General features: G+C 54.1%; 10 protein-coding genes across 10 annotated transcripts; 5 read left to right on the forward strand and 5 right to left on the reverse strand.

The window, feature by feature from the left end:
* Positions 1 to 918: 918 nt before the first annotated feature.
* PHSY_005835 (monocarboxylate transporter) lies at positions 919 to 3,842 on the reverse strand (the record flags this gene model as incomplete). The annotated part of the gene is made up of 2 exons (XM_012336443.1): positions 919 to 2,329; positions 2,695 to 3,842. 2 exons carry the CDS (start codon positions 3,840 to 3,842, stop codon positions 919 to 921), a joined length of 2,559 nt encoding a protein of 852 aa, XP_012191833.1.
* A 445-nt stretch (positions 3,843 to 4,287) lies between these two features.
* Positions 4,288 to 5,726, reverse strand: PHSY_005836 (legume-like lectin; the record flags this gene model as incomplete). The annotated part of the gene is made up of 3 exons (XM_012336444.1): positions 4,288 to 4,446; positions 4,581 to 5,388; positions 5,575 to 5,726. The coding sequence occupies 3 exons, from the start codon at positions 5,724 to 5,726 to the stop codon at positions 4,288 to 4,290; spliced, it is 1,119 nt and encodes a 372-aa protein (XP_012191834.1).
* A 277-nt stretch (positions 5,727 to 6,003) lies between these two features.
* Positions 6,004 to 7,185, reverse strand: PHSY_005837 (hypothetical protein; the record flags this gene model as incomplete). Its single annotated transcript, XM_012336445.1, has 1 exon — positions 6,004 to 7,185. One exon carries the CDS (start codon positions 7,183 to 7,185, stop codon positions 6,004 to 6,006), a length of 1,182 nt encoding a protein of 393 aa, XP_012191835.1.
* Positions 7,186 to 8,217: 1,032 nt separating this feature from the next.
* PHSY_005838 (hypothetical protein) lies at positions 8,218 to 8,583 on the forward strand (the record flags this gene model as incomplete). Its single annotated transcript, XM_012336446.1, has 1 exon — positions 8,218 to 8,583. The coding sequence occupies one exon, from the start codon at positions 8,218 to 8,220 to the stop codon at positions 8,581 to 8,583; it is 366 nt and encodes a 121-aa protein (XP_012191836.1).
* Positions 8,584 to 8,683: 100 nt separating this feature from the next.
* Positions 8,684 to 11,515, reverse strand: PHSY_005839 (hypothetical protein; the record flags this gene model as incomplete). Its single annotated transcript, XM_012336447.1, has 1 exon — positions 8,684 to 11,515. The coding sequence occupies one exon, from the start codon at positions 11,513 to 11,515 to the stop codon at positions 8,684 to 8,686; it is 2,832 nt and encodes a 943-aa protein (XP_012191837.1).
* A 2,276-nt stretch (positions 11,516 to 13,791) lies between these two features.
* PHSY_005840 (hypothetical protein) lies at positions 13,792 to 16,204 on the forward strand (the record flags this gene model as incomplete). Its single annotated transcript, XM_012336448.1, has 3 exons — positions 13,792 to 14,057; positions 15,371 to 15,539; positions 16,160 to 16,204. 3 exons carry the CDS (start codon positions 13,792 to 13,794, stop codon positions 16,202 to 16,204), a joined length of 480 nt encoding a protein of 159 aa, XP_012191838.1.
* A 326-nt stretch (positions 16,205 to 16,530) lies between these two features.
* On the forward strand, positions 16,531 to 18,171 carry PHSY_005841 (glycoside hydrolase; the record flags this gene model as incomplete). The annotated part of the gene is made up of 1 exon (XM_012336449.1): positions 16,531 to 18,171. The coding sequence occupies one exon, from the start codon at positions 16,531 to 16,533 to the stop codon at positions 18,169 to 18,171; it is 1,641 nt and encodes a 546-aa protein (XP_012191839.1).
* Positions 18,172 to 18,691: 520 nt separating this feature from the next.
* PHSY_005842 (hypothetical protein) lies at positions 18,692 to 19,429 on the forward strand (the record flags this gene model as incomplete). The annotated part of the gene is made up of 2 exons (XM_012336450.1): positions 18,692 to 18,780; positions 19,153 to 19,429. The coding sequence occupies 2 exons, from the start codon at positions 18,692 to 18,694 to the stop codon at positions 19,427 to 19,429; spliced, it is 366 nt and encodes a 121-aa protein (XP_012191840.1).
* Positions 19,430 to 19,533: 104 nt separating this feature from the next.
* Positions 19,534 to 20,550, forward strand: PHSY_005843 (enoyl-CoA hydratase; the record flags this gene model as incomplete). Its single annotated transcript, XM_012336451.1, has 1 exon — positions 19,534 to 20,550. One exon carries the CDS (start codon positions 19,534 to 19,536, stop codon positions 20,548 to 20,550), a length of 1,017 nt encoding a protein of 338 aa, XP_012191841.1.
* A 304-nt stretch (positions 20,551 to 20,854) lies between these two features.
* Positions 20,855 to 22,975, reverse strand: PHSY_005844 (copper amine oxidase; the record flags this gene model as incomplete). The annotated part of the gene is made up of 1 exon (XM_012336452.1): positions 20,855 to 22,975. One exon carries the CDS (start codon positions 22,973 to 22,975, stop codon positions 20,855 to 20,857), a length of 2,121 nt encoding a protein of 706 aa, XP_012191842.1.
* Positions 22,976 to 23,438: the final 463 nt, after the last annotated feature.

Genomic DNA, 23,438 nt, shown 5'->3' on the forward strand with positions numbered 1-23,438 from the left:
CGGCCCAGAAGGCGTTCGATCCAGCATGGGTGTTTGACATTGCCGTGTGTGTGATGCTTGACGAGGTTCGACGCTGGTGAATGTTGTGCGTGGTGGCGAGGGAAAGTAAGTTACAAGGCACGATGGACCTCCTATTAAACCACCCATTGCCTCGCCTAGTAGCATACAAACACAACAGAGGAGGAGGGCAGCAGACTCGATTGCTTCTCTGCATGGATGATCGGGTTTCCGTTGTATTGCATAGCACTTCCCGTATGGACCCGGTACCAGGCATGACAAGCAGAGCGGTACATTGCACCCAGGAGCGGGCATTTGCGGCGGCCCCCCCCGCCAATATCTCGCCCACAAACGCGCAAATTCCCGAGACAGAGAGATACTCGCGATAGTGGACGCGCTCTGCTTGCATTCTTCTATGCAGGGCAACCGATAAGGGTCCTCCACGCTCCTTTTGACGGGCCGAAAGTTGCCGAAGTGGATTTGCGTCATACCCGACTCGATTCTTTCCGGCGGCTTCAAAGGCGGCATCGTTCGGCTTGCGATTCGGCTCGGTCCACTCAACGCACCGGAGAAAGCCGCTAAACGCGAGCTCACATGAGCTTTTGCTGTTGTGGCATCATTGCTACAGAGGCGCCGCAATCGCTCGCCGTAAACGTACTGTAGCGGAATGGGCGCAAGCGAGCATCGCAGCTTTGGCCATCATTCAGGACTGTAGGCCAGCGCCGTTCGTGCATGGAGACATCCGCTGCCCTCTCCGCCTAGCCACGCTCAAAGTTGGAAACGACGCTCAAATGTCCTGATCGTTCCGACCCGGTACTTTGCAGTCCCGCCTCGGCCACTTTGTCGGCTCGGGAGATGGCGAATCAGGCAGAGATCAAGCCCGCAGAGCCTTGTACCTCTTATATTTATTGACCAAGAAATCTACGCCTTCACCTGTCTTGTGGCGCTCAAGCGTGCGTAGGCAAACAGTGCCGCACTGACGAGCAACAGTGAGCCACCAAACCACGTCATGCTGTGGTAATCGTGCGGCTCTGGTGCAGATCCGCGAGTGTTGTTGGCGAGAAGGCGGCCTGCCACCGGGTTGCCGCCGAGCGCACCCAGCGAGCCAATGGTGCACATGAGGGAAATGTACGTGGGCAACACCTTGAGCTTGTCCACATCGTGGCGACCGGGAACGTTGAGAATCAGCGCCGGTGTCTGCAAAGATATCGCCGGACCGTAAAAGAGTCCATATAAACTCGCCCAGACCCACAGGCCGGCCATGCTGGTGGTGCTCGACCAGGTAAAGACCATGACGGCCGAGATGACGGTGCAGAACACAAGAGTGTTGGAGTGACCCAGCCTATCGGATACGCCTCCCCATACGAATCGACCGATAAAGGTGCTTGCACTAAGCAGCGATGTGAGGTAGAAGGCGGTGGTGGGCGTGGCTCCCAATGCCTGCGCATACGGTACCATGTAAAAGTTGGGAACGTAGACGCCGGCGAGGCAGAGCAGTGCACCCACGAAAAATGCATCCACCTGGAGGCTCTTCAGCGCTCGGCCGACGGGATACGAGCTCATCTGCAGCTTGCGACTAGCCGCAACCTTGACGTTGGGTCTGACCATCAGCACCGAGGCTGCAAGACACACGAGCTGGATCAAAGCCATGGCTCGCTGCGTCCATGCGTAGGAGACGCGCGAGTAGTTGATCATGCGGTTGAAGATGATCGGCCACACGACACCGCCGATCGAGCTGCCGCCGAGAGCGACCGACACTACGACGCCGCGATACCGCTTGAAATGCTGGTTGGGCAGCGATACCGTTGGGAGGAAGGCGAGACCGATGCCGATGCCTACGCAAATGCCGTGCGACAGCAATACCTGATAGAAGCTTCGCGCCAAGCTCGACATGACCGTACCCACTACGACGAACACGGATGCCACAGCAAGTGTGGGTTGAGGACCGAGCACATCGGTCATGATGGCAGCAGGGATGGCGAAGAGGTATCCGGCGCTCAGCATGATGCTCCCGATCCAGCTGATGTCGGACGGCGAGACCTGAGGAAAGATCGACTCGTAGTAGGCTTGATAGGGTCCGTACCCGGCCACGTAGCCTTGGGTGGCAAACATGGCCAGGAAGCATCCGCCGGCCGTGGCCCACGCACGAGCTCCACGGTCCACCACGAGCCCTCCATCCGATGCATCAGCATTGGTGCTGTCGTTGTCGTCGTCAGCAGCTGCTTCGCGATCTTGAGATGGAAAGTGGGGTTGGTCGCCCGATCGAGACGACAAGTCTTGACCGCGATGACGAGACGAGGTGGATCCAGGCATGTTTTCTGCTTGTACTGGACTGCATGCCAGTCAAAACATACGCATGCTACACCGCGGGTCGATGCACTTTGTTGATGTGGCGGGAACGATACTTTGTGAGGAATACATCGATCTGAGATGGTGAACCCCGGTGGACCCTGGGAATCTCGAGAGCAATTTCTTCGATTGCTGGTCGTGAGCACTACGGTGACTATGCCGGCGTTTGGCAATGCCGGCATAGTCACCGACGAGTCATCCACCACCGCCTGCTCAATGATCAGCTCTGTTCACAGCAAAACACACAAGTGGCACGCTTTCTTGAATGTCGATTTATTGAGTGATGCTCATGACTCGAGATCGTCTGCCGCCTCCATCCCTGATGGCGCAGGTTGCTGTCTTCCCCACCTCTTCTCCTGCGCTTCCATCTTTCGAATCCAATCGGGACCAGGCTGAGGCGCAGCTACCAGTTGCGGCTGAACGACGATGCGATCCTTTCCGTGCTTTTTAAAGTTCTTGAACCCCTCTCCTTGCTCTTCTCCAATGGCGATCCTACGACGCTCAATCGTGTCGATCTTGGCTTGCTTGATCTGCTCTCGACGCTCTCGTGCCTGAGCCAGCTGCTCGCCGGTGAGCTTCTTCTTTTGCCTCTTCGAAAGTTTACCTCCTTTGGCTGCCTTTCGTTCGGCCAAGATCTGCTTACGCTGTTCCTTTGGAAGGCGTCGCAGATCTTGGTCGTCATCAGAATCGGAGGAATCGCTGCTGCTGCTGCTGCTGCTGCCACTAGAGCTGGAGCTGGAGCTAGAGCTTGAGCTACTGTCGTCGAGAGGCATCCCAAGCTCAACCGGAGGCGTATCGATGTAGGACGTGTCTCCAGGGAAGTGGCCCGAGATACGCCTTGTGCCAGTGGCGACAAAGACGTCGAGACCCCGTGGCTGGAAGAACCGATGCTGGTAGGTTTCGACGAGAGCGAGCACCTCGGGAATGTGACGCTTCTTGAAGGCGTTCATGATGGCCTTTGTGATGAAGTAGTTTCCGTACGCCGCTTTCAGCACAATGAGCGGTGCCGGAATGACGTTGGCGATCAGATGCTCGTGTCCACGCAGAGCACCGGCGACGCGAATATTGACCAGGAATCGATCCCAATCCACAGCGCTCACGTCGTGGTCCACCATGATGCGTGCTGGATAGCGCGGCTCGAACCCTTCCTGCACGTGCTTTTTGGACGAGCCAGGAAGGTAAAAGGCAGCAAAGGGAGAATAGGTAGGCGAAAGGGGGTTGGAGTCGAGGGCAAGAGGCGGTGCGGGCCTGTCGAACGAACCCGGCGTTACTTTGAGCGGCTTCCCCGCCGACTGGGCAAACATGGTGCGTAGCTTGCCCACAAAGGTACGAGCAGGAAGCACCTGAGGTGCCTCGAGGTCGCGTTGCGTCGGATGCCAGTCGTCGCTGTTGGGGATCAATAGCGCTGGACATCCCTTGACAAACTCGGCCTCGATGGCAGCGTCTTGCGTGCCACCCCCGGCAGCAGAGATAAGTTGTGTGGTGCTCGGTGACATGATGGAGAAACGATCGGTGCGGGTTGTCTCAAGAATCGATCAGAATGAAGCTTCTTATGTAGATGCGAAGCTGTTGCAGCCTCTGCCACAGCCAAGAACCGTGAGGATGGAAATGTTCTACTCGGTTACTGGGTCGTAGGTGCAAACAATTTGCCGAGATAGCGACCGAGAGAATAAGCGAAATAGCGACCGAGGCAGCAGTTTCTTAGAGACGCAGTGGTGCCGATTAGTGCCCCGTACGCGATCCGGCCGCGACGCAGCCCTCGTTGTGGAGGAGGCGACGACTTAGGCGAGACACACTGGTACAGCCGTGCAGCTGCTCTCGTCTTATCTCGCTAACTGGACAATTAATAACAGTAAGATCCCGCTTCAATCCAGTCAGTCTGATGCTTGTGCGACGATCAAGTCGCGCTGTCGCCGTACGCCAATCTATTCAGCCAGCCAGTCAAAGATCCTCTACGATCCGGAGCACAAACAAGGAAGCACGGGTGCAAACAGAGTCGCGCTGGTAGTCGTTCGTCCCGATGGCCGTGTTGCGCTCGTCAAAACTAGTATTCACGATTGCAAAGTGGGCCAAGGTATTTTCTTTGCTTTGCTGCACAGTCTTGGTGAGTAGACAAAGAACGCGTGTAAAGAAGAAGGTCGATTGTCGGCACAGGAGGGACCGCTGGGTATAGGTGATCGTGACGGGTGCACGTGGTATTGAATAGTAAACGGTCGAGCAGCTTTTCACTCTACCTCAAAGCGCAACACAGTCCATCGACCAGGCCACGACGAGACATCCAACGGCCCTATATCTTGACTGCTATCTTCCTTCTTGTGCTCTGCGCTTTGCTTCTGGTTCTGCTGTTGCTTTTGCACGTAGTTTCGTGGACCGATCTGCTTCATCTGGTTCTTGTACGCCCACCACTCTCGTCTAACGTTGGCCATGAAGCCTTCTCCGAATGCGACGTACTTGATAGCAAGAGCTGGGTCGAGTTGAGCAACAGTCAAGTCAATGGGCTTTCGATTGACTGTCGATTCAGTCGCTTCACCGATGTAGACGAGGGTGATACGCCCAGAGGCGAGGAAGCAAGTTGTGGTCCAGTGAAGAATCGAGAAGTCCTTGTGCTCGTCAGGTCGCACGCGGATGATGCCCGCGTGACCTTGGGGCTCGCCATTTGATAGGATCTGATCGGAGATGGCGTTGATTGCAAGCATACGCCGTCTGTTAAGCGCACTCGGATCAGGGCATTCTTCCATTGGGGTGTAAACGATCGGGGACGAGTAGAAACTCTTCTTCTCCTGACGTGGTGCGTGCCAGGTCGGTACGTGGCGTCGAGCCTGATCGAAGAGAAGGCATGACCTTTGTTCTTGCGCAACGTCAAGAGCCAAAGATGATGGGTTCAAGCGCGCTAGTGCGACGGCGAGGCCAAAGAGAACAATCAGAATGGGCACGCAGATGCGAACCACGGTAAAGTGACCCGGCAGCTTGAAACCCTGTCGGACATTCAAAATGACATGCATATCATACACTTGCAGAGTCGTGTTCCGCCGGCACAAGAATCTACAGATGAAATCATTGATCGGCCGATGAGGTCAACTCGACCCGGTCAGATCTAGCAGATCGGAATCATTCAGCATGATACGGCAAGATCGTCTATCATGGCTTCTCCTTCTGTTTGTCTAACCACCATCCTTCCCAGCGAAGAGGTTGCTCGCAGCCTTTGGAATCTTCATCTTTTCCAATCACCTCCGAATGTCGCTGAAAGAGTGTGTCTCGAAGCAGCTTTGACTTGCGATGCGAACCTTGGCCTTTCCTACGTGACCGCTGAATAGCAGCCCATTGGAGTAAAGCAATCCGGTCGGCGCCACTTCAACACAACCCGGCTCAAGTTCCAGCATTGCACTTCTGGTCGACTTCGATTTAAGCAGTCAACTAGATCGACCAAAGTTCCTCGATAGAGTAAATTCAACCACAAATCATGACCTTTAATCCGCAATATTTGACACATCGTCATTTACTCATCCCTTGCAACGAGGCATACAAGAAAGTGAATCCAAGCAGAATCTGAGCTTTTCGGAGTCAAGCGACCACATTCTATCTTGCATTGATAAGAGTGGAAGATCGTACAGGAGAGAATCTCGCATCTGTAAACTTGGACTGTGGGGGCTGTCCGACTTATGCATCGGGGACAAAGCTCACTGTTCCAGGCGGGAATTTGGGGTCGGAGAGCTGGATGTAGCCGATGCCGAGCGGGTCCCAAACGTGCTGAGTGACGCCATACTCCTCGTCATAGTTGACCTGAGTGTAGGCCAAATACTCGCTGACTTGGGTTCCATTCTTGAAGGTGACCCACGATACCGTGTTGTCCGACTTGTCGAGCTTGATCACGTCGATGTTCTCCTTGGCGGCCTCGGAGGCGGAAGCGGTCGTGTATGCGCAGGTTTGCTCTTGAAGACCCATGATCCAGTCTCCGTCGCCTTTACCAATGAAAGTGTAGCATTGGAATTTGCTGTCTTGAAGCTCGGTGCCAGGACGGAGACGACCGTAAACAACATCGCCTTGAGCCTTGATACCCGAGGGCGAGTAGTCGCACTGTTCAAAGATGAACTTGTCCTTGGTGCTTGGATCGGCCTCCCATTTGGCATTCAACGGCCCATCGTACTGGTTCGAGCTCGAGGTCTGGTTGTTAAAATTGAGCTGGCCGACTTGGTAAGTGCCACACTTGAGGGCAGGATCGTCAGTCTGAGCAGGTGCAGTGACGGGGAGGTTTCGGTCTGGAAGTGCGAGCGAAGCCGAAGGAACCGAGGAGAGATTTGGAGTGTAATCGACCATCAACTTTCCGAGACTGCCTTCAAAGCTGAGCTCGCTGTATTGACTCTTGAGATTGTAGATGGGAGGTTGAGTGGCATTGACTGCTCTCTGGTTCTCGCCATTGAAGTAGGCGGGCAAGGTGTTGCCTCCGTCGTAGTCGGTATAGTACGCAAACGATTGCGAGGCCCAAATGTCTCCAGCGCCGTTGTAACGACAATCTTGGAACGAAAAGCTTGCGTCTTGCTGGTCAAGACCGCTGGCCGTCAGGCATTGACTGGAGTCGGTAGCGTCGACAAGGTACGCTGCGCCCTGAACCTCGTATTTACCATAGTATTTTTGGGAGCAGGTGGCGACTGCAAAATTAATGGGATTGGGTCCACCAATCACAAAGTCGCCGTCGTCGCCTTTGCTGAGAGCGATACCATTGAAGGTGATTTGACCCCAATCCTTGGGTTCTGGTTGGCAAGCAGGGGAAATGGGAGCTGCTGTGGTCAAGGCAGCCGAACCCAACAGGGCCGAGAGAAGCAGCGCTCGAGCAAAAGCCATCTTGCGTAGTAGGTTGTTGCTTGTGTGAGTAGTCGACTAGATTGAGCTTTGGGTGTAGGCGAACAGTAGTTGTTTGAGTTGCAGGAGAGGTATCCTTGCAGGCCAGGCGGGTCACTTTATATCTCCATGTGTCCCGTGTGGGTACACCGTTCGCTGCCTGCCAAAGGCATAGCAATCCTCGATGTGGTCGACTTGCACTCTAGGTTATCGCCCACCGCTACTCAGCCACAGTGGCGGCACCGCGAAAGGAGTGAAGCACATGAGTGAACAGTGCCCATCATCATTGCTTCAACTACACCTCTGAAGGCACGACGGGCTTCAGACGACATTGCAAAGGCAGACCAAGTCTTGCCGAAGGTCAATGTTCGGCATTGCGAGTACAGCCTCGTCGTACGGGCAAGATCTTCCGTCATCTCGTCATCAATGCTCAAGCCATCCATAGCTATCCGGCAATCCGGTGCAACGCAGGGGTGACAGATCACGACGGGCTTCCGACGTCAAAGAAGAGGTGCAACAATTTAAGGTTCGTTTCTAGAAAACGTTTTTGTTCGGAGTTGCGGTGTCTGACGCGGCGTAAACGCCGTCGGTCTTTCTTTTCAGCTTAAAATAGCAACAAGCCTCACGACAATCGGTTCCGGTGCTGACTTGCAGCCGTTCCTCTCCGTTGGAAATCAGCAGGATTCGTACCTGTATCACGGCTCAGATGACCGGCTTCAAATGTGCATGTTTCACTCGCAGCTGTTAACATGCATAGCCGACTCCACTCGCCCTTGTCAACTACCAACCAGCCCGGGGTAAAGTCCGAGCCAGAACTGCGCCTCTCCAGATCCAGCCGTTGCGTAGAATGGGTCCATGGCCGAGTTGCGCTGAGCAGGCCAACGTCACGCAATGGTTCAAGTTGGGAAGCAAGCTATCGGCAGGGTGTCCTATTGAAGTTGAATTTCTCCAGGTCCAAGATCCGCCGGTAGAAAGAGATAAGCGAAGGGTCCAAAAAGTTCATCCTGTCCAACAAGGCCATCGCTCCCAGCGCCGATGCCGACGAGCCCGCCATGGCGAGTCCAGCGGCCATTCAAGATGCATCTTGTCAACCGTCGGTGCGTCCCCTCTTTCAATGATGCCCGCCAGTTGAGCGAGCATTCTCGAATCGCCGCGGCGGAAGATCTGCCTTGCACAGACGGGCTCCGCAGTCGTGCTTCTGCCACCAGAAAGTCACGGGTTACAAAGCCACCGTCGATCACAAGCAGACTCCTGTTCAATCAGAAGCTCGAGCTGAGCCGCCAGGCGCCGAGGAAACGACACTGCCTTTTCACGCATGTGATCAAGGCTCGGCGGGAGAGCAAGGTCTCTCGCGAGACACTATACGGAGCCCTCGCCAGAGCCTTTGTTTCAAGACGGTAAAGCCTTCGGAGGCTATGCGCACTGAGCCTGAGAAAAAGCGTGAGACCATTAAAAAGAAGTTTTACGATATAGCAACATTTGCCAGCCAAAACGAGAACGTCTAGAAAGAGAATCGGAGCAATGCTGGGTTGAGAGCAATCGGATAGACAATGTGCAAAGTCGCCAGCAACAGAACCGGCCAGTAAGTATAGAAGCCCAGGATCTGCCATTGGATCGGCACGACGTCTGGTAGTTGGAAGATGATGACAGCTGCGATGGTGCCGACAGCGACGATGAACACCTTCCAGAACCTTTTGAGTATGGCCGGTACCTCTAGGAAGAAATTACTGTCTTCTAAATCCTTGATCGTGGCACCCCAAGTCATGTTGACGCCAACAGGATGCGCTGCCAACGCGGTCAGCACATGCAACGAGAGACCGCCAAAGAAGATCACCATGAACGGCATCCAGGTAAGGTGCTCCTTCACCAGGTTGAACAATCCGTCGGTCTTGGCACGGTATCGAGCTAGGATCTGTGCCACGTTACCTCCAGCAGCGAACACGACCATTACGGAGACCCAAATGTTGAAAGAAGGCATAAAGACTGGCAACATGACCGGATAGGACCAACCTTGAGCCAGGTACAGACCAAATCCGAGAGGGTAGGCGAGAGCGATGGCGTAGTAGGAGAAGATGTACGAACAAGCCGAAAACTTGTAGTGAATCGGCACGTTGCTCTGTAAGAAGGTTCGGAACAGCTTGCTGAAAGGTCCACGGTACGGCCACTGCCAGAGGTGATTGAAGACCAGCTCGGAGCAACCAAACGCGTATTTCTGCCATCGATTGAGCTCGTCATCGCAGGTGAGCGACACACCCTCTTCGAAACCATTGTTGGAGTACGTGGCCCACCTCGTAATGTAGCCGCACATGAGAAGACGAAGTGCCATGTCGAAATCCTCGGATACGTGGCTCTCGGACCAGACTTTGCGGATGCCATCTTCGGGGTCGACGAAGGACGCTTCCTGCATTGCAGACCAACGCAAAAAGGCGTTGTGGCCCATGAATGGCGCGATATCTCCAGCTGCCACTGTGTATGAGATGGCAAAGTTGACCAGACGAGTGAAGAAGGCGATACCAAGCTCAAAGTAGCTGTCAGAGACGATCATGACACCAGAGCAGTGCTGCAGGACACCGACATCGGGGCATTGGATCATCTCCGAGGCAGCGTCGAGGAGGCAATCCTCTGGAACACGAGTATCGGAGTCGATGAGAAGGATCAAGTCGCCGATACGAACGTTGCCTCTGGCCTGCGCAAGAGGGTGAAGCACGGGAAGACACTGATCCAAGCAGCGCTTGTAGAGAGCGTTTTCATCGGCTTCCGTCCAGGCGGCGAGTTCCTCGGATGCTTGAGCTCGATATTCAGACATGGCCTGCTCAACGGTGAGCGAGAGTCGGCAAGTGAAGTTGAGGTTCGAGGCCTTCTTGAAGCGGCCTTTACGCAGGTAGCCATCCTTGCCGTGAGCGGGTCGGGCCACCCACCCGATGTTGTTCTTCTCGTAAAACTCGTGTCGAACGGCTTGCTCCTCCTTAGAGACGAGCTGCATACCGTCTTCGGAGACGATGATCGAGGCGGTGCCTCCCTGAAGCTCGTACGTGCTGATGGCCTTCTTCACCGACTCGATGGTAGGAATGAGCACACCTTCCATGGATTCCTTGTACACGGGCATCTGGATGGTGATGTGAGGCAAACACCCCATGATCCTCGTTGGAGCCTTGCCGGAGTAGTACTGGGAGTTCTGATGGAGCTGACGAACGGGTCCAACGAGCTGGAAGATGACGCCAATGACATTATCGCAGAAGAACAGGATTACCGGGAACATGGGCAAGGCCAAGGCGGCGAGTCCCATACGTGCCCAGTTGCCGTCGAGGAGACATGTCTGGAAGAGCTTCGAGACGAAGAGGAAGCACAAGAAGATGTCGAGCGCGACGGCCAGGCCATGTTGGAGAGGTGCCTGGTAGTTAAGAGGTCTCTCTTCCATTGGCTGCTCCTGTTTCTCGGAATCAGTAACAACGCTGTCGTCCGTACCTGCCGATGATGGAGAGCTCGAGCCCGAGGGAGACATGTTGACTGCGTGAGAATCAGAGTAAGGATTCGAGGGAGCAATGGAAGCTGCGTGAGAACTTGCGCCATCGAATGGCGTGCCGTCTCCGCTGCTTAACAGTGCACGGAAGTAAGCTTGGCTTTTGTTGAACTGGTTCATGGATGTGTCATCCAGACTCCTGGTGGTGGTGGAAGCTACGAGGTTGCTTGTGTTGTTCTTGTAAGAGCTGTTCCATACGAACTTGATCATCTTTTCTTCGAGATCCTGAGCCCGTTCCTCGAGCTGTTCAACGTGGTCGCACCAGATCACGACGGTGTTCTCTCCACGAATGAAGCAGGCATTTTGCGCCTTACGAGCGCCAGCAAGCTGCTCCATGGTCTCGACAACTTGAATATGTTGCGATGCTGTGATCGGGACTTGCTCGGTTCCGGCAGCCAGACGAGTATTGATTGCTGAAACAACAGGCGACGTGATAGTCATTGCCGCCTCGCAGTTAAGGACCACGACTGCGTCGAAGAAGGTGGAAAGCCTCTGATCATCGGATGGGCAGATCACGTACTGTCCTTTGGAGAAACGAAGCGCAACGGCGCTGGGCACCTCGGAATTCTCTGAGAAGAAGTTTCGACGATTGCACGACTTCCATATATGTGAGGCCATGACCTGATAGCCGTCACGGGCGTCGATCCAGTTCTCGTTAGCTGCAACTTTCTCGGAAGAATCCGAGTCGTGCGACTGCGAACGCTCTGTGAGGATATGAGGTTGGTGCTCCATCATCTGAGGGGGCTGGTTCGGCGTTGTAGCCGGACCAACAGGCGTGAGGTGCTCCTCTATCTTGCGGAGAAACCCCAACATTCTTGAAGCTTGACTGGCTGGAGGAAAGGGAGGAAGGGACGGGAAGCTGGTAAGGAAGAACGGACAGTGATGAGGAAGGAGGAGGCGTCACTCTGTCTGATCGCGATAGCTTTTAAGGCAGAGTTCCAAGGTAAGCCAAAGTGGACCCACCCTTGAGAAGAAGAAGGAGAAGACCGACTTGGTCTCGACTTTAAGTTTTGCGAAGTTGCTGACAGCTTTGATCAGGCAAAACAAGACAACCGCAAAGGCCAAAGTGATTTGCATCAAGCAAAAGGACGCTTATCGGTTTGAGATCTATGTCGGTGAATGGCATTGTCTCAGACAGGAAGATGTGCGGATCCAAAGGGATCCAAAGAGATCTGAAGGGATAGAGTGAGATTGGGGCCAAGAGAAAGTCGTTCACGGCGGCGACGGCGACGACGATGCCGGTTGCCTGCCTGCCACACCGTACGCGCCTTTGATCAGCGACCAGACCACCTGGGCGGCAGTGCAACAATTTCAAGGCGGTTTGAAACCTTTAGACATCGTGGGCTACTTCTTTCTCTCACTCACTTTCTCTCGAAGCTGGGGTGTGACAGCGAGATCCGTGCAGCTTGGCTCAGGTTCGGCATCGGCTTTACAGTGCATTGTACTGTCGATGCTAAGATCAAGAAATCCTGGATTTTCTCACAGGGCTCAATTTTTGTTGAAGAATTTACTGTATTGTGAGAATGCTCCTCCTTTTTTTCTGTCTCCCTTTATCTCCATTTTCGCAAATGCCGAAAATCCGGGTGATTTGCTAGACCTCGTTTGATTGACCATTCCGAATGCTCTGTACAAGTTGACACCTTGAGAGTGACTGGACGCCTGAGAGCGCCTTTACTTAAGCATACACAGTCTGTGTGGTCATTTCCAGGGCCTCGATCGTTCCGCTGAGCGAGGAGATTCGAGCTACTAGCTTGCCTACAGGAACTGGCATTGACTCCTACAACCACGGAGTAACTGCTCGTGGCAGATGATTGCACGAGCCTCGGTCCATACCAGTCCAAAGAATTTTGCCGAAAAGCGCATCTTCAGCATCAGAACATGCTTACAAAAGAGCTGCAGCTCCGCTGTGCCGTGTCATAGTGTTTTAACCGTGAGAAAGATTGAACAAGCCTTAATGCCTTTGCCGAACAGCGTCCCTGGCCTCGCTACGGAGTCTGGATCCATATTTGTCTACCACAAGCGAAAGAGGATCTGAGCAGCATCGATAAGGACGGAAGGACGGGGAGCTATGTCTCAGGCGGCAGGGTATTGAACACAGAGTGACAATGGAGCTGTACGAGCGCGGGAGTGGGCTTAAATCCTGTGTCCCCGCAAAGGCACCGAATTCGGCTATAGCAGTGTTGGTCTCATGTCTCATACACAATGTATGCATAGTATGTACATTCCGGCACAAACTGTACCCGCTCTCGATTTTGGTTCAACTCTGTCTCTTCTTGATGTGGCTGTCTTGCTCTTACCGAGGACACCGAAGCGTGATTGTCCAGCAAGTATCGCATGTTCCTGCAGAAACGCAGGTTTCGCTGATATAAGGTTCATCCAAATTCCGCTTGGTCATACAGTATCACTGTATCGCTCCTGTAAATTCAGTGCCTCGAGCATGGAGTTCGACAAGAACCTGATCGTCGCAAAGATCTACAGTAAAAGATTTACAAAGACTCCGGTTTTGCGTTCACTTGCGGGTCCGGCGATTCCTCAAACCACGCACTCCGGGCGATTACTTCTGGAACACCGAGCGATCTCGTCACGATCATGGGATCAAGAAAGAGTCTCTGTCTATGTACGAGCATCGACGATGAGCGAGCTACATTCGGGAGGTGCAGTGCGAGGGATGCCTGCGCGTCCGGATGCTGGCGCGGAGGGACGTGTCGTGGTGTCTCGCCTGGTGACCGGCCAAAAACCCAGAAAAGGGCGGTTTTGCGGTAATCTGCAAGGCTTGGTGCGCGCGTGGGCCTCTATGAAAGAACACGCTAAAATTGGACCAAACAAAACGGGACCATGAATATTGTGTGAGCTGAAGCGAGTGCTCGTCGCCGTGCCGAGACACACCGCGGACTTAACCGCAGAAGCGCACAAGCGAGCTCTTCTGCAGATCGTCGCTCGCTGCAGAGATGCATTCGACAGGCCAATTCTGCGCCTTCCTACTTGGTGTTGACCTCCCTCTGCCTCTGCCTATGCCTCCTACGTTGCCGCAGCTGTGAGGCTAGGGTCCACGCTTTGCCGAACCGTAACCCGCTGGACCGCACGTACGCATGCTGCACTCGTCAAGCGTGAAGACCAATGGTCTATGGATTTCGGTGTCGTCTGCGAAGCTGTTCATTTGCAGCTTGCGTAGACCAGATGGCAATCTGAGGAACGACGCACTGCAGCTGTCTTTCCTGCAGGTCTGTCTTCCTGTCGTTTATTTCTGCCATGACCCTGAGCAAGTGGTCCGCTTTCGGTTGTGCGGATTCGTCAGGATGATAAAACTGCACGAATGGCTCTCGCCCCGAGAGCAAGTGGCGTTTGAGCCAGATGGGTAGGCTCAACCTTTCCGTTGGGAGCTCTACCTTGGCTCCTATCTCGCTTATGGGACAAGCGATGCTTCAGGAATACCGATGTCGGTGCAGTCAGTTACGAATCAGCTTGTCGATGTACAGTCATGGAGAATTTCGCTTGCCACCGATCGAGTCGAGGCGGCTTCGACGCGCTTTGCCGAGTGGCTCGGCACCCCACGTGGAGTTCTCTGGCTGCCGGGAGTAGCTTCCGTGCCGATTGCTTGTGCCTTAAGCGCCTCCGCATCCGGCATCTCTACTCTCTGCGGTAACAACAGGCCGTGCTGCACGCTCAAGTCTCTTATGTTCACTGGGCTGATCCACCTTTCTTATCCGTCTATAACTTCAAGGGTCTGCGATACCGTGAATGAAAAGCAACTTCTGGATGTGACTTACGGCGGCACCACCAATGGATGCGCGATGACGTCGATATTGCCGCTGTGCTAGCTGATGGCGATGGCGACTCGCCCGACTCCTTTGTTGAACCCTTGAGCGATCGATAGCCTTTCTTGGCGCTCGTGGAAGAATTGCGGAGGATTTTCAATGCATATCGTTGGGCCCGCGGGCGCGGTGATTTGCGCCAACTTCGATGGAAGCGAGCCACTAAATTGCTGCCTTCTTTCATGCAGCAACTCTATTCCAAGATGAATCGGAATTAAAAAGCCGACGCTGTTGGCAAGGTGTTCGATGGCCCAGGATGAACAGACTGCATGAGAAAATCGAACCGAGGACCTGTCGATGGACGATTCACGATGCAATACTGGTATTTCGCTCGTCCTTGATCGAACCGCGCATCAAAGGTGCTCAGAGCACTCGCTCGAACCATTCGCCCTCGACAGCTGCGTTGAGTAATACTGCTGTATGCAGCGAGACAAGTATGCCATGTGTGATCGTCGGCATGGTCGCTGAGTTTCAAAGCTGTACAGGCGATTCGAACCCGATTAGTAACAAAATAAAGTTGACATGTCGGAGTTGGTCGGCAGACGTGTAATACGTTTAAACTTGTTCTTGACACGCTAAATGGAATTTACTGTAATGCGCTGCAGTCCTGGCCTTCATTCTTACGTACGCCAGAACACAACAACCGGCCAACTTTTCTCAGACCCATCCAAAGGCTTCATTAGACGCAAGAACAAGCTGATCTCGCAGAATGCTGCTGCGGTCCGACGCGGTCTTAGTCGTGGGACCGCTTCTAGGGTGGTCACCCGGCTTTTGCGGTCCGCGAACTGGACTTCCGACGCCCTTCCACACATGGAAACTGAAATTCCGCTCCGCCAACTTCACTCTTGCGGTACAGTCGGACTGTCGAATCGCTCACCGAATTCCGAGGTACCTATGTATTCCCAATCCGTGGGCATTGTGTCTTGAAGCAGCGCTTCGGAAAGCCTGTTTCGGAAGACAAGGAGGCGTTGCGCTGCACAGTTCGGCTTGTTGCACTCAGTGTATGGAATCCTGGAAGAGAACCGGTTCGTGCTGCTTTTGCTTCTGGCGTGACTACTATTTTGGAAGACGCTCGAAACGATTGTCGAGTCTTGGCAGAGTCTTACTATCACTGTACCGGTACGAATGCGAATTTTGTCGACGTTTGATTCGTCTCTCATCATCTTCGTCTTCTTTTCTTGGGTCAACGTTTTCTTTCCTTGGTCGCCATTCTTCTGTCACAAGGACTGAACCTCATCGTTCCCTTCCTGTCAAAAACGACAGAAAAAGAAAAATGTCACCAAATCCGTGTCAGGCGGCGTGATACAAAAAGACACCAAAAAGGGAAAATGAATGATTAAAAAGAGGTGTCAACTAGTCTTGTGTGCTACGCCGGCTCGTTCCTCGTCCTCGAGTCTCTTCGGCTCGTATTTCACCGACAACGCCAGTCGCCAACCGTTGCGCCAACGATACACACCTTTGCTGGTCGCGCGCAAAGGCCGGCCAAGACAGATCCGCGATACCTGTGTCTTAGCAGCTGGCCCGCCTTGAAGCCTTGTCGAGGTTTCTCCTCGCCAATCGACAAACAGCTCGGCGAGACAGTCAACTTCGTTCCCACCGCTGAAACGCTGCCAGAGTATGAGCATGTCCCCGTGTCTGGTCTTAGGTGACAACGATAAGGTCGAAGCTTATCGATGTGCACTGGTGTTAAGAACGTGCTTGAGCCCGGCCTATGTCTGTCACACTTCATCGACAGGGTCGAGCGGCTACTCTGAGATCCCTCAAATCTTGAGAAGATCTTGAATGAAAGAAACGTCCCTCCGCCGCTCCTTCTCTTCCATCTCATCATATTCGCCTCAAAGCTTGAAGAGCTCAAAGCCTCCTTTCATTTCTTGCTTCCTGACCATCACTCGTCCCTCTCTCTGCAACAGGCCTACTCTTCCCGCTCGAGGTCCCCATCAAGCTACCACTCCTTCAAGCAAAAGCGCTGTCCGAAGCTAGCCAGGTCGTATAAATCCGAGTCCAAGCAATATCAGAATGAGGCGAACTGTAGAGCAGACGACCCGCATCTCGACGGAGGAAGCCATCGAGCGCCTCGAAGACTTCCCCCGCAGCGGCAGCTTTTCGCCTCGTCACAGCCGTAATCACAGCCTCTCGATGGCTGATAGCAGCTACTTCCCAGCTTTCTCGGCCCTTAACAGCCCTCTCGCAAATATTGGAGCAACCGCCCCTAACGCGATCCATCGAGGCGTATCTTTCTTCCAAGCAAGCAGCCGCGACAAGCTTGGATACGCTACAAGCCTTGACAGCTACGACAACAACGGCGCCAACACGCCTGGCTCGGTGCACAACCATGCAAGAGGATACTCAAGCTCCACCGCAGTTCCCGCGGCTGGCTTGTACAGCGCTCCCGCCAACACATCGCTGACCAACGTCGCACTCAAGTACCGCAAGCCTTTTGCACAGCACGTGCTCAAGGAGGGCGAACCGGCAGAAAAGCCCTGGTTGAAGAGCAAGAAGCGTCACTCTGCCAAACGCAAAGCCTACTGGACCTTTCTACTTGCCATGTCGATCGGTTTGGTCGGTGCTGCTCTGCTCATGTACTTTGCCTACGCATCGGTACCCAAGGGCAAGTACTGCCTAGTTCTCGACGAGCAGTTCGAAGGCACGACGATCAACAAGGACATCTGGTTCCACGAGATGGAAACCAGTGGCTTTGGCAACAAGCAGTTTGACTGGACTACCGATTCGACCAACAACTCGTTTGTCGAAGACGGAAAGCTCTACATTGTCCCCACGCTCACCTCGGATGCCTTGGGAGAGGCAGCCATTACCAACGGCTACACGCTCAACCTCACCGAGTCTGGCCAGTGCACCGCCTTGAACACGTCCGACGCCAGCTGCGCCGTCAGATCCAACTCGAGCACCGGTGTCATCCTTCCGCCTATTCAATCGGCGCGTCTGATGACCAACTTCTCGCGCACCATCAAGTTCGGCAGAGTTGAGGTCAAGGCACGTATGCCCACGGGCGACTGGATGTGGCCTGCTATCTGGATGATGCCCAAGGATTCCGTCTACGGGCCCTGGCCGCGTTCGGGAGAGATTGACATCTTCGAAGGCCGCGGCAACCTCCCCACTCACCGCGAGAGCCAAGGCACCAACGGAATGGCTTCCACGCTGCACTATGGTCCCGATCCTTTGTTCGACGGCTACGGGTTTGCCACCAAACTTCGCAACCTCTGGAGGAACTGGTTCAACCAAGACTCGCACACGTTTGGCTTGGAATGGACCGAGGACAAGCTTTGGACATGGGAACATTCGCCAATATTCAAGAACCTCGTGGTCAACTACGGCAGCGGATTCTGGAAGAGAGGACAGTTTCCCACCCAGATGGGCAACGGTACGCTCCTCGACAACCCCTGGGCTGGCGCTCAGGGTCCCCACGCCAACGCTGCTCCCTTCGACCAAGAGTTCTACCTGATCCTCAACGTGGCCGTCGGAGGCACCAACGGCTACTTCAAAGACGGTCTGGGCGACAATAAGCCGTGGTCGAACGACGCCGAGTACGCCGCCGGCCAATTCTGGGCAGCAAAGGACAAGTGGCTGCCCACCTGGCCTCAAGACCCCAAGAAGCGCGGTATGGAGATCGAATACGTCAAGATGTGGCAGAAGTGTTGATTACCCTAGCTTCTCGTCGGCACTGATCTTTCACCTATCCCGCTGTTTCCTTATCTTGCATCCTCTCGGTTCCTGGACATAGCCACTGTCACGGTCTTTTCAATTTACAATTCTTTTTCCCGTCGATCTAGATCCCGCCGAGGTTTGAAGGATGCTTTTGAGTGTGTGAACATGTTCACTGAACAAAGCCCTGCCGATTGCGAATCCCCGACGAATTTAAAAGAGCGTGAGCTGGGTCGCTGTGATGGACCGTGCGAAGGGCGGTCAGAGGAAGCATGGAACATCCATTGTCGTAAGGATTCGAGACGGTCGCTTTGAGTGACAGAATCGTCGGGTTGCTCGATACCTGTGCCGACGTTCATCTGGCCGGGGCCGCCTGTGGAATCTACCGAGACTGCGTCGGGGTGACCGCTGATCCCTGAGCTAGCTGCACCTCCTGTCGCGCCATGGCCTTGCTCGGCATGTCTGTGGTCGGACGGACGGACAAGCCAGCCAGCAAGGGGAGGCATTCCGTCCGCCGATGGCCCACTTGTCCTTCTCCTGCCAGGACGGACGGGTGCAAGCGAGCCAAGAGGCTAACCCTGGCGCTCCTGGACAGGCGGCAGACAGGTGATCGGATCGGCAAACTGGGATTGGGAAGGCGCGTGAAATTTCAACCCGTCGGGTCTGCAGAGCGCGATTCCGTCGAGCCCGCTTTTTTGTTTTTGTTTTTTTTTGTTTTTTTTCCGATCGGGCGCAACCTTCCCCCGCCAAAATTCGTCCGCCGCCTAGCGTGCGCATCCCGCGCGCTACCACTAGGCTTTGTATACTCTTTGACATGCACTGATTGCATGTCTGGCTCAACACTGTTGCACTATGTGACGCCCAAGCTGCCACCGCGTCGGACATTTTCGCGTTCGCTGCTGGAGACGTCAGTGTGTCCTTGGTCGGTTGCCACCTTGCATGCGTGTTGCGGTTCCGGTCTTTGCTTCCACGCGCTAGCTTGTCTCAGAGTAGCATTCGGAAATATGTGCGTGCCTGCTGGGTTGGCAAACGACTGACTGGGCATGTGCGAAAAACCCGATTCCAGAAAGCGCGTTCCTTCATCGTGTACGAGGTCGCCATCTGGCTTCGTGAGCCCTCTTCCTCGCAAAGCGCTATTTGCACCGATGATGCCATCTGCTTTGGCAAGTGTCAGCTGCCGGATATTCTTGGAAGTGTAAATCGCATGTCGTTGCGTGTCCGAGAAGAAGATGTCGAGCGGGCGAAGGCTATATAAGAGAGCTCTGGACCGCACAGTGGGGCAAATTGACGTACACCACACTCTTCCGTAAGGCAACAAGACAAGACATCCACGGAAACAGATTGGTAAACGAGTCGAAAATGGCAGACTGGGAGCAAGTTTCACTCCGCCTCCGAACGAGGCGCCCTCAAGCTGACATCCTCATTATCAGTCTGGTCAATGGGCCGTACAATTTTCTCGATAGGCAGTGCTTCGACGAGCTCAACGCGATCATTGCTCCGCTCGACATCAAGACTACACGTGCGGTGATCTTGACCGGGGGTGTCAAAGACATCTTTGTACTTCACTACAATGTAGATGAGATCATCGATTTTGGACTTTCGGTGCCGTCGTGGCTACCAACCCCGCCTTTCATGCTCAGAGCTGCTCTGCGTCTGGAGAGCATGATCGCTTCGCTGGGTCTAAGGTTTCTCGTTCGAAAAACACTCTTTGCCGGTGTGGCCGATCTAAATCTCTACAAAGAGGTCTGCAACCTGTTCCGAAGCAAGCCGCAAGTGTTTATTGCCGCAATAAACGGGGCATGTTTTGCTGGTGGGTGCGAATTTGCGCTTGCTTGCGACTATAGGGTCCTCATCGATACACAAACACCCGTTATGGGTCAGATAGAATCCTTAATTGGTCTCATCCCGGGAGGTGGCGGTACCCAGTTCTTCTCGCGCACCCTAGGCACCGCCAAAGCGCTCGAGTTATGTCTTGAAGGCAAGACCCTCAACTCTTCCGAGGCACTTGAACTCGGTTTGGTCAACCGAGTCACTCCAGCCGAAGACTTGCTCCCCACTGCCATCGAAGTCGCTCAGCGTCTAGCCAGACGCAGTCCGTATGTGATTCAAGCTATCAAGGACTCGATTCATATTGGAAGCTCCCTCACTCTTTCCGACGGATTGCTGCGCGAGCAAGGCTGGTTCGGAGGTGCTGCTTTAATGGCAGAGACGCACGAAGCTATGAAGAAGTACGCACGCCTGATCGAAGAGGAGAGACCACACACTCTGGATGACTTTCAAGACTACCTGCAGCCCTTCGCGAACGGTACGTTCTTTGACTTTACCCCAGGCTCAGCCAAGTCTGCGACCAGCACAAAGACGGTCAAGACTGATTAGAAGGCAGTGATTCCTTCCTTATCTATGTATTCACAATATGTACACAATTGGACAGAGGACAAGAAAACAACCCGTAAATCATGTGTCTATCTGGCCCTGAACGGTACCATGACGAGGCGGTCTGACGTTTCTCCACCTGGGTTTCGCTTGCGCTTCGCACCAGAGCAACTCACTCGACTCCTTTTCCTTCCCTATTTCGAAACGCGTCGGGAAATGGTGGTCCTCATCATCAACAACATCGAGCGATCTACTCAACCGATCTATTATTATATATTTTCTACATTATCACCTATCACAACTTGCGCTACTTCTTGCAACACGACGGAGCCTCAGCCTCGCTCGGTTGGACCAAGATGGACTTGTTGACTGCTTGGGTACTTGTGGCTATATCGAGAATAGGGCAGGTCTCCCAGAAATCGTTGGGCTTGAGCGACATCATGAGTGATTCGACGGGCATGACAGGGAAGTCTTCGACACGTGGGTTATGTGTCAGACCAAAGACGGCCCACAACACGATGTCCTCGTTGACCGTACCTTCCTTGGCCTGAGAGTAAGTGGCCAGCCCGCCCTGCTTGCCGTTGGACTGGTTGGTAAACTTTCCGCCAGCCCACAGCTCGTCGTCGCGATACTTGGTGACCCAGACGTGTTGGCGAGCAAATTCGGCTCGAGCAAAGGCGACCGAATCGGGGTGAGCTAGCAGCAGCTGAGTAGCCGGCAAGTGCAGCTTGTAGCCAATAGGTTTCTGCGAAATGGCGTTGATCTTGTTAGGGTTCGTGATCTTGAAGGTGCGATTCTTCAAGGGGTCTAGGTTGACACCGCCTTCGTGTTCAAGTACCGTCTTCTGCACAGTGTACCCGGTGCCGTACGGGTTCAAGAGCTTGTCTGCTTCAGTGTCGAAGGGCATGGTAACACTGTCTTCGTAATGCACCGTGTTGCCATCGCCATCGATTCGTGGATCAACTCGCACACAGAAGATGTGCTGGTGATTGGTTCCCAGAACCCCGCGAGATACCACATTGCCGTACGGGGAGGTCTTGCCAGCGTCGATGGGTGACACTGAAAGCACGCCAGTAGCACGCACCTCGAACGAGATGGCACCAGTCTGATCAAGGTGCCAGAGGAAGATATACTCGTAGTTGGCGACGGTGATGATGGTCTGAAGCACCAGGGTACGGCGACGCACCACGTACGGGTTGTTGGTGCGGTAGTTGGTGTGCTTCATGCCGAGTCCATCATCGACCTCGTGCATGCAGACGACGTTCTGTTGCTGAAGCAGCACTCCGCTAGGCAAGGCGAGATGGCCGTCGAAGTAGTGAATAGCACCGAGGCAGTCGCAACCGAGGCTGAGGCTGTTGGCAGTAAAGCCACAGGATGCATCTCCGACATCGAAGGCCTGCTTTCGGTGCAGAGGCGGACGAGGATCTCCATAGGGTACGGTCATCTCGGACATGGAAAGCCTGTGGAAGACGGACCTACCCTTGAAGCGAAGATCGTGCAGCGTCAAACCTTCTCGGGCGGTCCAAGAGAGCCGGAACTGCCAGCCTTGCCATTCGACACTCTTACCCTTGACTGTGAAGGAAGGACCTTCGGGCTGCTGTACTATCAAGGGTTTGAGTCCGGCTCGAGGTTGGAAGTTTTGCTGGAGATGCGGCATGTACTCGCGCTCTTCCATGTTGCTCCTCGCCCAGCCTTCTTTCCATGTATGCACCATGCCATCGGCCGAATCTCCAGTGTAGCACCAGTCTACTCTTACAATCGTTCCCGAATTGACATCGACCACGGGTACAAAGGGCAGAGGCCAAGAGTAGTGGAATGTATCACCATCGTATCCAGTGCGCGGCGACTTGAGGTACATGAGGAATTGCATCAAGTAGGGCTGGTCTTCGAAGGAATCGGCGCCGTAAATCCAAGGATCAGACGCGATGGGAGTGTCCGGCTCCAGACCGAGCTCTTTTAGCGCTTGCTTGACTACCGGATCCTGGACAAGCGCCGCCTCGAAAGCCTCGAGCTGTGTGATGTCGAGATTGGTCCTGTGGTTACCCTGGACGACCGAGTGTGATTCGACCTTCTGAGATGCAACGTCGACAATTGCTTCGTGAATTCTAGCAGAAGCTGGCTCGATGTACAGCACCTCGATCTTGCGCGGGATCGCGGCTGGCTTATGACCAGCGTGGTAAGCATCTAGCCATTGTAGGAGGACGGCTTTGCGAGGTTCTTGGCGCTGGACTGCCTTGAACCAAGGCTCAAACCCGTCGTTGCGGTGATAATCACGGATAAGTTCTACAGCCAGGTTGTTCTCCCCGGGAGTGATGTCATCCAGTGGGTGAAGCTCGGCTGTGGGAGAAGTCAGCTTGGACGTCTTGAGAGGAGCGCTACTTGCGGCATTGATGGCGGAGCTGGTCACGTCGACTGCAGTTGGTGCCATTGTGACTGATGTAGTTGAATGCAAAGCTTGCTCGTAGACACTGAGTACGCATTGTTGGGTGCAAGACGGATTATTCAAGCAGGAAACGGTGCTTTATAACGAAGACGTTGTGACCACGGCAGTGCGACCCACAGAAGGGGACGCAGCCGCGGGTTCATGTCATTCAGTAGTGTCACGGCAGCTGTTCAAACGCTGCGAGACTGCTGCGTTGCGCTCAAACCGGTCTGATCCTTCATGAGCCTATCGCTTGCAATTCAATCTGCATCGGCAAGTACACAATCGAGGGTGTGAAAGGACTGTAGCACGGTGATGCTTCTATCCTCGCTGCTGTCCAGTTACGGTGCGAAAGGGACAATAAGCAAAAACGGCGCGAGCAGACTCTTATCCGTATCTGCCTAATCTAAGCGTCGCTTAAGCACTGCAAAGATTTAAGCGACGCCTTCCGATTGGCTCGCTTACTCGT

The sequence above is a fragment of the Pseudozyma hubeiensis genome (genome assembly GCF_000403515.1).
Source record: "Pseudozyma hubeiensis SY62 DNA, scaffold: PHS53, whole genome shotgun sequence".
Classification (NCBI taxonomy): Eukaryota; Fungi; Basidiomycota; class Ustilaginomycetes; order Ustilaginales; family Ustilaginaceae; genus Pseudozyma; species Pseudozyma hubeiensis.